General features: G+C 41.6%; 1 protein-coding gene across 3 annotated transcripts in view; it reads right to left on the reverse strand.

The window, feature by feature from the left end:
- CHD1 (chromodomain helicase DNA binding protein 1) overlaps positions 1-5,823 on the reverse strand; it is a 50,520-nt gene extending 44,697 nt beyond the window's left edge. Inside the window, exons 1-2 of one of the 3 annotated variants that reach the window (XM_054053914.1) lie at positions 5,070-5,823; positions 2,921-3,126 (exon numbers count right to left, since the gene is read on the reverse strand). In XM_054053914.1, the coding sequence (XP_053909889.1) occupies positions 2,921-2,973 (53 nt within the window). In that variant the 5' untranslated portion in view covers positions 2,974-3,126; positions 5,070-5,823. The remainder of the gene's footprint in view (positions 1-2,920; positions 3,127-5,069) is intronic. The other 2 variants (XM_054053915.1, XM_054053916.1) reach the window with 2 other exon arrangements.
- Positions 5,824-13,010: the final 7,187 nt, after the last annotated feature.

Genomic DNA, 13,010 nt, shown 5'->3' on the forward strand with positions numbered 1-13,010 from the left:
TTTGTGTCAAAGCTGCTGAAATAGGCAAGGAAAGTGAAAACACTGGAGCCACTTATCCAGCTGTGAAAATACAAGAGATGCACCTTTCCACCTGTGGCAAACCAGAACTTCAGGCTCAACACCTGCAGGAAGGGGAACTTTTCTGCTCATCTACCAGATAAATAAATAGATACAATATCTGAAAGGAGTGCAGGAGCATGGCAAAATAGCCATTTCTTTCAGATACTTCAGAAATAATCCACCTTCACAGCCAGTTGGGAGTGCATAAAACCAAAGGTTTGTGATCAGTCCCCTCTCTAGCCCTCCTACCACTACAGGCTTTCCACAAATTTAGGAAGTCATGGTGTTTCTATTGACCAATACAATGCCATAACCATGAGGCCTGTGTACTTTTGTAATCCCAGTCCTGATCCACCACTTCCCTTAACTTTCTACCAAGACTGTCGCTCATAAATGACAGCCACGGAAGTTTACACCAGACATCAAAAGGAGGTGAATAGCTTTACATGTCAGATTTATAAAGTGTCAGATTTATAAAGCGACAGAAACATTAAAGTATTTGTTAGAGTTATCACCATTGCCACTCCTCAGATTATCACTGTACCTGCCTTTGTCACCTATTGCACCAGTTCATGATAGTTTGATCATCTTTGCAATTTATTCCCAGCAGCAATTCTCAGTTGCTTTCTTTACTTGTTCCACTTCCTCCATTAGCATTCGGAATGGAACAAGACCACCAGAAACTTAGTAAACATATTTTGTTACCAATCTTTACTTCCATTCTGCAAAATTCACATTTCCAGATTTGAAGGCTGAAAACAGCAACACTTCCCAAGTTGCATTTAGCTATCTGCCTGCAGGTGCAGCTTTCTAAGGCAACTCACCTCCACCCCCCATCGGCAGTAAAAAATCATCTAGAGTTCTGGAAACTTAAAATGATGAAGGAAAAAAAACCCCTAAACAACAGGGACAAGTCATATAGAGATATTCTGTACCACATTCCTTTTGCAATAATATTTTAATAATGGAACTAGGTGAGACAGAAATGGATTTTAGTTTTATTTACTAAAACAGTTTCCTGATAATGACTGCAAACATGAAAATAAGCTTTCCAAGAACTGCCTGCGAATTAGGTTATGAGGTTAATGACAGATACAAGCCAAGGAAAAAAGTTTCGGCTCTTCAAACCTTTAATATGGGCTCACTAAGACATCTAAAATATAGAACAAAGAGTTCCTTTACATGCAGTTATCAAATTCTGAGTACATTCTGCTGATACTTAGTTTTAATGAAGTTGCTGGGAATTTTATCATGTTCAGTTGGTGTAGTCTTACAGATGGCTTCAGCTCTTAAGTAACTTCCATACACTACTATTTATGGGCAGTCAGAGTTCAACACAGAGTAGTTTTCCCATGTAATCTTTAGCAAAATGACTTGTTTCAAGTAAAATGAAAACTTACATACAAAATCATCAGGCTCATCCTGGTAAGTTCATGTCTGTTGGAGGTCTTATAGTTCAGAAGACTAGCTTTGCTCACACATCTTTTTTTTGGTTTTTTTTGAAGTAACTAGGAATATTTTGCACCTTAACAAAATAAAGTCCAAATTTGTTTGCTAACAGGAACAGTATCAGCTTCACTGGAAGCAGAGATCTTCAATAATTATTATGTAAGCATTTAAAACTTATTCACGGGATTGGAAGTTTACTGTCTTTTTAGGACACTCCTTTATAGAACAGTAATTCTGATATAAAAATACACAAAAGGTACTGAAGTTTCTTTAGTTTTATTGTTCATAGTTTTCCTTGTGATTTGCATGTAAAGTTGCCCAAACACTTCTCTCTTCCCCTTCTTCCCACTCCATCATGCACTGTACAATGAACAAGCTTAATGGCCAGCACATGCTGACTGATTCGCTCACCATTACATTCCTCTTGGCTTTCTTCACTTGAGGCAATAATTTAGATCTCTCTTGAGTTACCATAGAACACTGGAGAAAACTGTCTGCACAGAAAGGCCACAGAACAGTTTTCTTTATGACCTTCCGACAGAATCACGTAACTGGTTTGACAGGCTGTGATCAGAAAGATGGGTAGACTAACAGTATGGTCACAGCCACCTCTTAAAAGCCTAAACCCATTTTTTATTGTGAAGTTTACTTTTGACTTGTGAAACCTTCAGCTTTCATCATATTTCCAGTTTTAGAAATCTAAACCTTCTAGTGCACGAAGAACTTTCTGAACTTAGCATTGTCCTAGAGGCCGAATGTAATTCCATCAGTACGAATTGGCTATCATCCTGCATCGATGTGGGGAAGTTCCAATCAGGATCTTCCAAACATGTGAACACTCTACATATACATCCAACATTAGAGGACTGATTTTTAATTAAAAACAACCAACAAACCACAGCTCGAGAACTGTAGTTTCACTTCAGAGAACTAATACAAATTTAATACTTTCAGTTAACGCTGCTCTGACAGCTCTGAAGAGGGAAAAACCAAAATACTCTGTATGAAAAACTAAAATAAACAGCCCACTGCTCCACTTTTAAAGACAGTCTAGTTAGGGTTTTATATAACACAATACATGTGTGTACCTTCCAATTTATGAACAGTAGCTTTACTTTAACATTCTAATCCAATGTTTCAGCTTTTGACACTGCTGTTCGCATTTTATTTAATGTTCTATTTAAGCTTTAATTATGTAAGACGTATACAAGATTATTACAACTCTGAGCTTAAACGATGTGAATGTGACAAGTAGATTAAGCACCTGTAAGAGAGCATGTCCAGCCCTCCTAACTAAGGTATGCTTGCTAACCAGGAAGCTTTGGCACCAAGTTCAAACACAAATCACTTTTAGTAAACAAAATACAGGAGAATATATAGCCAAGAATAACCAAAATGACCAAATGCTTACCTGGACTCTCCACTACTATTTCTTATGCTTTCTTCATCACTATGCCCATTCATTGTAAATATTAATAAGTTTAAAAGATAAATAAAAGCCCACTGAGGTTACAATGTGGATATAAAAGAATCCACTTCTTGGTACTCTGTACGTTTTCCAGATGATATGTTTGCTCTAGTGTTCTCTGTGAGTATTCAAGACTTCTCCCAAAGTGCCTAGAATAGTAAAGGAAAACATTGACACAATTTGGAAGTATGCTTGCAATTAAAAAGATACCAAAAATAACTTCATGTCTCACTAATAACACTGAAAGGAAGCATTATGTTTGATATCATGTTTTTAACTGAAAAATAGCTTTTTGTCTATTACCTGTTCATGGTTGATCATTTTATCATTGTTTTCCTGTCTGGAAAAAAAAAAAAAAGTCTTTCCCAATGTCTATGAAAAACTGAAAAAAAAACTTCTCAAAAGAACAGGTTTTTTTAGTAGTTACACTTAAAATTTAGAAGAACTAAATGAAATACACAAACACATGACAGGGAAGGCCTGTCCAGCTTTCTGCTCAACTGCAGCATACAGGCGATTGTGCTTCTTTATGCAACTTTTCATTGATGGTACTACAAAGGTGGCAATTTCTGCTCAACTACCAGCTGCAGAATAGGAAATGCTACAGATATCACATTCTTTTTAGCACTGCAAAGTGAGAAGCATAGCTTACTGCATGTCTGCAACATACCTCGTGGCTTAACTTTTGCCACAGTACTGATTTAAGAACAAAGCAGAACTAAATTTTAAAGAAAAACTGCCTACCTGAACCCATAGGTAAAAGCCAGGTATTTTATATTCTGGCAAGATCTGCTTAGTAAAATGTATTTCATGCATTTCCTGATACATACATAATGCTTACATCCAGTTGTGGGTAGAGGCAATAAAACAAGACTGTCCCGCTGAAAACAATTGCCTCAACTAAATCAAACCATCCCACAGAATGATCATTATTTCACATACAAGACCATCTTTAATCAGATTACCACACTATCTGGTGCAGCCAGGGAAAGTTTAGACTCAGGTAAAACGACTGCAAGTATAAACGCACTTATAATTAGATATTAATAATTAGATATAAACACCGCCTCTCACAGATTTAGTGGCATCAAATCGACTAGGGGCTCACCTGCTGATGACCTACCCCTAAGCGCTCTCCTCTGACACTCAACGACCTAACCCAGAACTCATCGGGTGGGGTTGGGGTGCGCGAGGAAGCCTCACTCCAGGTCGGGAAATGCCTCGCACTCAGGCACTACCTCAGGCACTCGGACCACTCCGGCCAGCAAACAAAGGCGGTGAGGGAGGGGAAAGCGATAGGAAGGAATCCTGCAGCCCAGGAGAGGCTGCGAAGAGAAGTCGGGGACTCTATGCGGCGGAGGTGAGCCAGGCCGGCTTTCCACGGAGCAGTGGCTGCTGCCGCTCTCTGCACCACCCGACAGCGGGCTTCCCACCACCTGCCCTCCCGCGCGGGCAAACGCCCCCTCACCCTCATCTCTGCAGCCCGGGAAGCACCTCGAGCAGCTGCGAACCCTTGCTCCCTGACGCTCGCTTCCGGCTCAGCGACGATCCCTCCCCCGAGCCTCAGCCACCAGCACCACGCACCGCGGCCTCTCACGGCCGCTCTCCCTCTGCCCGCCCCCAGGCATTCCCGCGGGAACCCGGGCCAGGGCTGCCTCCCGCCCCAGAGAAGGCGCTACACTCGCGGCCTGCCCAGGCGCCGCTCCCAGCCGAGGCTCCCCAGCACCGTCTCCAAGGCCGCCGCCGTCTTCCGTGCTCGCTACCCCCGACGCCCCCCGTGGCCAGAAGTGAGCTACGGCCGTTCTCCTGCTTCCTGGGCGGCTGGACATTCGCTCCCGCCGCAGGAACCACTGGGGGTGGCTCGACCCCACTGCACACCTCGGCTCTCGCAGTTCCCTCTCTCCGCAGACAACAGCGAAGGACTCAACCACGCAGACCCACACAGGGCATACGGCCCCCGGCCGACAGCCGGCCTCGGCCCCATCTACTCAGTACCGCCCAACCCCCCCCCCCCCCCCCTTTCCTCCTTCAAAAGCGGCACAACTCCCGGCCGGCGAACGGGAGAGCGGCCATGGCGGGCCTCTACACCTACCTGCGTGCGCCCGGCCTGGCCCTTCTAGGGCCGCCCCGGCCTGCCTTGCGTCCCGCGGAGAGGTCGGTGCCGCAGCCCAGGGTCGGGTGCTGCTCCCGTGGCCACGGCTGGGCCTGGGCCGTCGCTCCTCCAGCTGGCCGCCGGCTGCTCGCAGCCCCGCGCGGTGGGGTCGCCCACCACCCTCGCCGGCTCGAACAATGGGGCCCCGAGCTGGGCAGGGAGGGGCGCTGGGAGAAGCGGGGTGGGCGCTACGCTGCTCTGCTCCGCAACCACTTAAGTCCTGCCGACAGCCGCCATCACGCTGCCGCTCCGTTCAGCCTCTCCCTCTCTCGATCGGACGGAAACCCCGGGCGTGATGTCAGTACGGCGCCCTGGGACCGAGCGGCAGGAGAAGGAGGAGGAGCCAAGGCCGGGGGCGACGGGCAGCCTCAACGGGCAGTCTTGGCGGGTCGCTCAGAGGGCGGAGGCCAGCGGTCCTGCCCGCCCTCTCTCCCTGCCCGCCGCATAGAAAGGTCGCGGAGGCTGGCGTGGGTGCAGGTCTAGCCTTGTGTGAAGGCGCAGGGCGTGGCCCGGGCCAGGGGGGCGCCATGAACTGAGCGTGGTCGCAACCCTGGTGTGGGGCGCCTGTTACCGTTCTGCGCAGCGAGGGGTTTGTGTTTGTTCTGGGGGTTTCGGTGTAAAATCAAAGCCTGGCGACATACGCGACCGCATTTCTTAGTCTAACTACGCAGTTGCAAGTGGTAGCGGGGTGTATTTAGAGAGGCTTGGTGTGCTGCTGCCGGCAGGGCGATTGTCTCCTTGAGGACTCTGCACTCTGTGACCTCTCTCCGGACTGCGCTTCCTCCTTCCATTCCAGAACCTAACGCCGGCGCTTCTCTAAGTGATAAACGTGAGCTATTTGTTTAACACGCCTCACGTTCTTTGCGAGAAACCCAACAAAAAAAAAAATACAAAGTTGTGTATCCAAATGTTCCCAGAGTGGTAAAGCAAAACAGCGGTAGTTAAATGGGAGCGCGCTGTAAAATACTCACAGCCAAACAATTGGAAAGAGGAAGTAGCTTACCTGCAATTTCCCTTTCAGAGGTACTCATAGGAAGTTATGCTCTGTTGCTTTAAAGGAATTAGTGACTGACATATGGCACCAGACTTTCGGACATTTGCTTGTTTAACACTTTGCAAGAGTGAAAGAGGTCAAGATCAGCATGAAAACAGTTTGCTCATCAGCGAAGGGACACTTGAAGGAAGCCAGCCACTGTATGCCTATAGTACAGGAAAGTGGTTACGGTAGCTGTCAAATCAGTTCAAACTTGGAGAATTATGTTGGCCAGGTGCGTGTTGGTCTAGGCCACAGTCAGTCATCTGCAGACCTCTTGGGCCTACAGCTTACCTCACGGTTGCTCTTCAACAGTGAGCAAAGCTGGTTGACTCAGTGCTTAGTGGAGGGTGGGCAGCCAGTGTGGAGGGTGGAGGGTGGGCAGCTGGGTTGCTGGAGTTTCCTGGAGCTGTGTCCTCAGCCCACAAAATGGGTTGTGGGATTGGCTGCCATGCACAGCAACTGCTGTCTGGGGAGCAGTAGAGACTAGATGAGGCATATGTGCTAGCCAAGCCAAGCTAGCCCGTAGGAAAGTACCCCAAAATCTCAGAATAATTTTTTCCTCTAAAGTTAAAAAAATGTGCCAGGAATTGCTCAGGCAAGAAAACGGCTTCAAAGTTTACAAAAATGCTATATTACACTATGTTCCTTACTGAAGCACTTACAGTTGCCTAAGTCAGCTAAAGGGAGACTATTGTATTGTGATAGATGAGTGCTGCAAGATCAATGGACTGAAGCTTAAAGACTGTCAAAATGAAAGCTGTTTTAAATTATGGTAATTAATAACAAAACACTTTACCAAGGATAGTTCAGACCCTAATGAAAGGATTTTTATTGCTTTTAGAAATTTTTAGTTTTAAGGCAATAAGCAGTAGAAAGCCACTGCTTGTTCAGGCAGAAGGGATAGGCGCTATGCAGAAATCATAGGTGTTAGGAGTACAAATCATGTGACTTACATAGATGAACTAATTGAATACATAGATAAATAACAGAGTGAGATTTCTGTGAGTTTTAAAGCTGGTTGCAAAATTTCCATAGATCAATATAGATACATAAATACATAATTTACACCTTTAATATCAATATGACTCATGAAATCATTGAAAAGTTTGGTTTAGAGGAGTATTTAAAGATAGTCTAGTTCCAGTCCACCTGTGAGGAAACCTGCAGTTGACAGGGACACCTTCCACTAGGTGAGGTTGCTCACAGCCTTATCCTGCCTGGCCTTGACACTTTCAGGGATTGGGCATCCACAAATCTGGACAACCTGTTTCAGTGCCTCACCACACTCATAGAGAAGAATTTCTTCTATATAGCTGACTGAAATCTACCCTCTTTCAGTTTAAAGCCATTACTCCCTGTCACTATCTGCCCTTGTATCAAGTACCTCTCCTGCCTTCCTGTAGTCCCCCTTTAGGTACTGGAAGGCTGCTATAAGGTCTCTCCAGAACCCTGTCTTCTCCAGGCCAAATTACCCCAGCTCTCTCAGCTGGTCTTCATAGGAGAGTTGCTTCAGCCCCAGTAAAAGCATCAGTTAAACCTTTAATAATGCCACCACAGCTAAATACAAATAATTAGAAATAAATTAATTTAGCATCCCTTTCTGCTTACAGAGTCTCTCTTACAAACTGTTACTCTTTATCTAGTTGGGGAGATATGAAAAAAATTCTTTGGGAAGAAAGGAGATAGGAGAGCACGCGCGCGCGCACACACACACACACACACACACACAGAGGAAACGATATAAATTCCAGCAATTCCAGTTGCGTAGCTGTAGAATGCACTCAATTCCTAATAACCATCAAAAAAGTTAAACATCAGTAAAGAGGGTAGATGTTAGTCATATTCCTCTATTTTTCTATCCAAATTCCTTTCCTCAAGTTCCTAAGAGATACAATGACTTTCATACTTCTTTTTTTTTTTAATCCTCGTTCCTACCCCTCTTAAAGAAATTATGTATAGAAAATGGTTTTCTTCTGCTAGAAAGTATCTTTCCAGGCTGCTGTTTTGAGTTGTGTATAATTTCATTTTAATACATGTTAATTTTTAATCCATAGCAGCATCAAAAGTAGTAATCAACTTCTGTTTAGAAATGAAATTAAAGTAGTTTACCCGTGAGTTCAGTAAGTTGGCTTAAACATTGGTATGAGAATTAACAAATACTACCAATTCTTTCAGGAAAAGAATTGAGAGACAGAGTCCAGATTTTCCATTCCACGTGGCAGCTACTATGTCTTTTCCATGGTTAGAATTAATGTTGTGGCATGTTCTACATTTAAATACTGATTCCACTGAAAATACACAGTTCCCTTTGCAGATTAAGCCCCCAAATCTTTAAACATTTAAAATATGAGCACTATTTCCTGGTGTTCCTCTGAGTGTTTATGGCCTCTGCTTCATTAAGAAGATGGTCACTTTCTGCAAGATTATCTGCACAGTAGGAAGGTTTGACTCTACTTATACTAAGTTTATTTGTAATAGCTTATTTTAGCAATCAAAAATAACTAACTGTGAACATATGATAGAATGAATATTAGTATAAGTAGAAACAGAGGCCATGCTAGAGAATTTTATCAGCACTACTACCAAAATTGTAAAATTGTGGTTTTGTTTGGTGCCATTTGCAGATGCACAACACCTCTATCTTCTTCAGTTAATATGCAGCCCATCATGTCCTTGGAAAACTGCCTCGTGGTTGCTAGAAGGTTCTGGAGTGGGCAATGCTGTTTTAGATTAATTAAGTGATATAGGCATACTTGCTCTTGCTATGAACGCTCTTTTGCCAGAAAGGTATTTATGTGTGATATTTACCGTGATCTCTTACTATTGGGTAATCTGCTATATATGGTTGGTGGGTTTTCTTTTTACCAACACCACATGTACACATCCCTCACACCGCCACCCAGGACTTTGACACCATTAGATTTCACATCCAAATTAATAAGGCTAAACCTACTTCCTTTCCAATAAGGAGCAATCTTCATTTGTTTTTTAACGGTTGCATGATTTAGTTAGGGTATGAGATGTCTTTCTGCTTCTTCTCTGTAGCAGACAAGCTAGCTTGTGTACTCGCTGATGTGAATTGTTTCCTGAACACAGCAGTTAAAGATACTAGTCTACACTTTGCAACCCAGGACATAAGATTCCATTCCCTAAATCTTATAAATATGTTCCAAAGTGCTGCTCCTCGGGATGTACATGCACATGCCCTTTCATTTGCATTTGGTAACCTCATTTGGCGTCACTGAAATATGAGGCAGACTTAAGCAGAACAAATTCCTGTTTCAGCAGGATGTGACTTGAACTCTTAATTATGAAACTTGGAAGAAGTCTACATTTTTAGTCATATTTTACTTAATAGTCTTCTTAGCTTCTTCAGTTTCCTCCACCTAGATTCTTTTGGTAGAGTTTCTCAGCTGCCTTGGAAATCTCCTTTGAAGGCATGTTTTCACGGTGGTTTAAATAAATTGGAGTTAGAGCTGCTGTTAAAATGCAGGCAGATTTGTTAACTGCAGAGCATGGAAACTGGAAATATGGAAGAAAAAATATTCTAGTGGCTAATTAAAGAAATTTTCTAAATTTGACCAACTAAGCATACAGTTTTTAATAATTTATCGATACATTTCTTAAATTATTTAATAATGCGTAAGTACATCAACTTCAGGTAAATTATTTTCAAGTTAAAATAAAATATACCAGCTTCAGCTGGTATACTCAATACATAAATTTTCTTAACTGTTTGAGTTTAATTAAATTGGGCAACAAAATGATAACTGGGCAAGCATGATTCAAGGCTTTACTTACGCATCATATATAGTGCAATTAAGTAAAAAATTTTGAATTTCTGCGTTGTCCGGCCAAAGTATCTGTATGTAATTGGGACATCTAAACAGAAACATTAGATCAGTGCAGTGGCTGCATGTTTTGCTGAAAAGACCAAAGAAGTAATTTAAGCGGTGGGATTTAAATGGTTATAATAAGACTTTAAAGTTAACGTGCAGCAGTATAGCTGAGAAAAGTTCACACTTTTGTTTAGACTACTCTTTTTGTTTGGTCTATCTAAATTACCGTTGATTGGTTGGAACCATTAATTCTCTCCAAAAACAGCTGCAGGGTGTAGACTTTGCCTGCCTTAGAAGCATGGGAGTAATTTTTTCAATGTTTAGTTAAGGAAAGTATAAACTGAGATGGAAGTAAACATTTTCTTCCCTCTCTCTCAGGCAATAACCCTTGGTATTTTCAAAAGAAAGACAAACCTGTGACTAGTGCTTGCAAAGACAACAGTAGACTGCTTTAGACTATGTTCTGGAATAGGAGAAAGAAATTAATTTGTTGAGACCTACTTATTCACAGTAAACACTTATGGTTTGGAGTTAACAGTAATAAATCTGGCATCCAGGGTTTAAGAAGAAACTTACAGTAATGATTCTTCAAGCCACAAGCAGTCTTTGTATAAAGAACGTCGGATGATGGTTTTAAGCATGGCTATTTTCTAGTCAGCATACCATTTCTATAGGCTGTTTTCTTTCTAGTCAGACTGATCATATACATAGTAATTATTTCAGTTTTCTTTTAAATAAATAAGGAACTTTTTGATTGAGAAGAAGAGGAGCTTGTAAAGCAGTTAATTCTAGATGTTTAATTTGTTTCATTGTGCTTTGGAATCTGATAATGAAAGAAGTAGACTGTTCTCTCTTTGATAGCTTCATTCTGTGATGATATTGCCAGTCTTAGTTTTCCTATAGTCTTAGTTTGTCTGGAAGTAGAAGGATATTCTCTGATATGAATGGAATGTGGATGACCTTGTTTTGTTATGAATTTATTTATCTTTGGCCTATGCTTTCAGTTCTTCCCGCTCAGTTTTCAACAGTCTCAGACTGTTCTGCTAATGAAGGCACAATTACAGCCATTACTGTATTTATTAAAAGTCTCATTTTTTTGAAGTATTTATATTAATAATTAACTGATTTTAAGTGCTTTATATTTTATTTCTAGTTCTAATTTCAGTAAAAAAATCACCCCATAAATTAAAAATTCACAAATAAGTCATTGGCATATCTTAAGCTTTGGCCAAGATCAAGGGAATCAAGAGAAGCTGAAGAAGGGTGGATTCGGCTAAATAAACCGAGTTACAGAGTATTGTAATCTTCAAGCCTTACTGAGGCTACTCAGTTTGCATGGGATAATCGTCACTGTAAGCAGCCTAGTAATACCTCATCCATAGCTGTGCAAGTGGTTAACCCTGTGGTTGTCTTTTCAAGCCCTGTACACCAGAGCAGTTCCAATGCAGGTGGCAAGCCATTGCTAGCAACAGTAGCATCTTTACACTATGTTTCCACTTGCCACTATTTTTCCTTTAGGACAGGTTGTGCTTTCTTGCAATGCTTATTGAGTGCTTCAATTACCTGGAAAAGTACGTGGGTTCAGTTGCAGTGTCCAGGACAGGATACAGCTTATTTTTATTCTTGCTTATTGCTTTCAAAGTCAGTATCTTCTTTCAAAAGAACACCCAGATTTTAAAATTATTTCAAGCTTTGAATGTAAAAACAGACCTGGGAATTTTTAGAACAGAAAAACTAATGGCATGAACAGACCCAGTGGTAAGCACACTAGTAGATACCTACACTTACTAGATAACCTATTTCTTGTTTACAGAGTGAGACTAAAAAAGGTTACCCTTGTTACAGGTTCATGCTGTACCTGGCACTTTCTAAGTACTTGAAAGAAGAAAAACAAGTAGGTGTTACAGGAACAGCTGACTAAGGTCTTCATTTCTGCAAACTTGTATCCTGTATGCCACCATTTCAATCTCTGTTATGTTCTATGACTTTTTCCACTCTTAAACACCTCAAGTTACTTTTTGTGTCCTCTTAGCTGTGCTGTGTTGTGAGGCGAGGGTGGAAGAGAGCAGGAGGAGGCTAATTTGGCTTTGTTGAATATCGGCTGATACCAGATATCAGGGTCATTAATTTAGACCTCTCTTTATAACTACAGGCTATATTTTCAGAGCCCTAGCACTTCTGATAGATTTGGTTGGAACTTGCTAGCTGATTTAAAATTTATAGCAGAAGAAAGTAGATAATGACAAAGTTAATAGAGATAGTGCAACCATATGTTTTTTTCATTAGGAAGCTCTACGAGAAGAATAGTTCCACTAACATGTGGGCAAGAATACTAGTCAGCCTTTCGAAAACTCTGTCTACTCGTTAAACACTCCTAAACTCTAAAGTTGCTTAAAACATCCTGTGAACAATCAAAAAATGTCAGCTCCTACATGTAGGCTTAAACCATCATAAATCTGTTTTAGAGAGCTGTTATTCTGTTTCTAGGATAGATTTCCCTTTTCAAGGTTTGCAATAGTAATATCATGTAGGTCTTGTTCATCTGGCCTCTTTCTTGCTTTTTCTATTTGTATGCTAGTGTATCTTGAACTTGTGGTGGCCTCCTTCCTGATCTGTCCTCCCAAATTCTGTGTGCAGGTGCAGAGTGGAAATAAAAGCATTGCCATATCTCAGAGAGATTTTATCAAGCTTAGTAAATTATTATGAAACAAGAAGATAACGTAATATTGTTTGTCAAAGAAAAGCTTCAGATGAAATTATTACCTTTATGTTTGTGGCAGGAATGCATTTAGTTATTTAGTGTTTTTAGATGAGGAACATTCAGTGATACAGGTATCGAACATTCCTCTGCATACTGGATACAGCAATGGTGTTCTGTCATTTCGGTGTGTGAATGTTTTTCAGAGGCCCTTAAATAATTTAAAAAATCTGATAACTTAAAACTTAGAAAATGTCAGATTGAGTAAATATTGACAGCCTTAATCCAGTCTTTTAGTTAGGAGATAG

The sequence above is a fragment of the Cuculus canorus genome, chromosome Z, assembly GCF_017976375.1.
Source record: "Cuculus canorus isolate bCucCan1 chromosome Z, bCucCan1.pri, whole genome shotgun sequence".
Classification (NCBI taxonomy): Eukaryota; Metazoa; Chordata; class Aves; order Cuculiformes; family Cuculidae; genus Cuculus; species Cuculus canorus.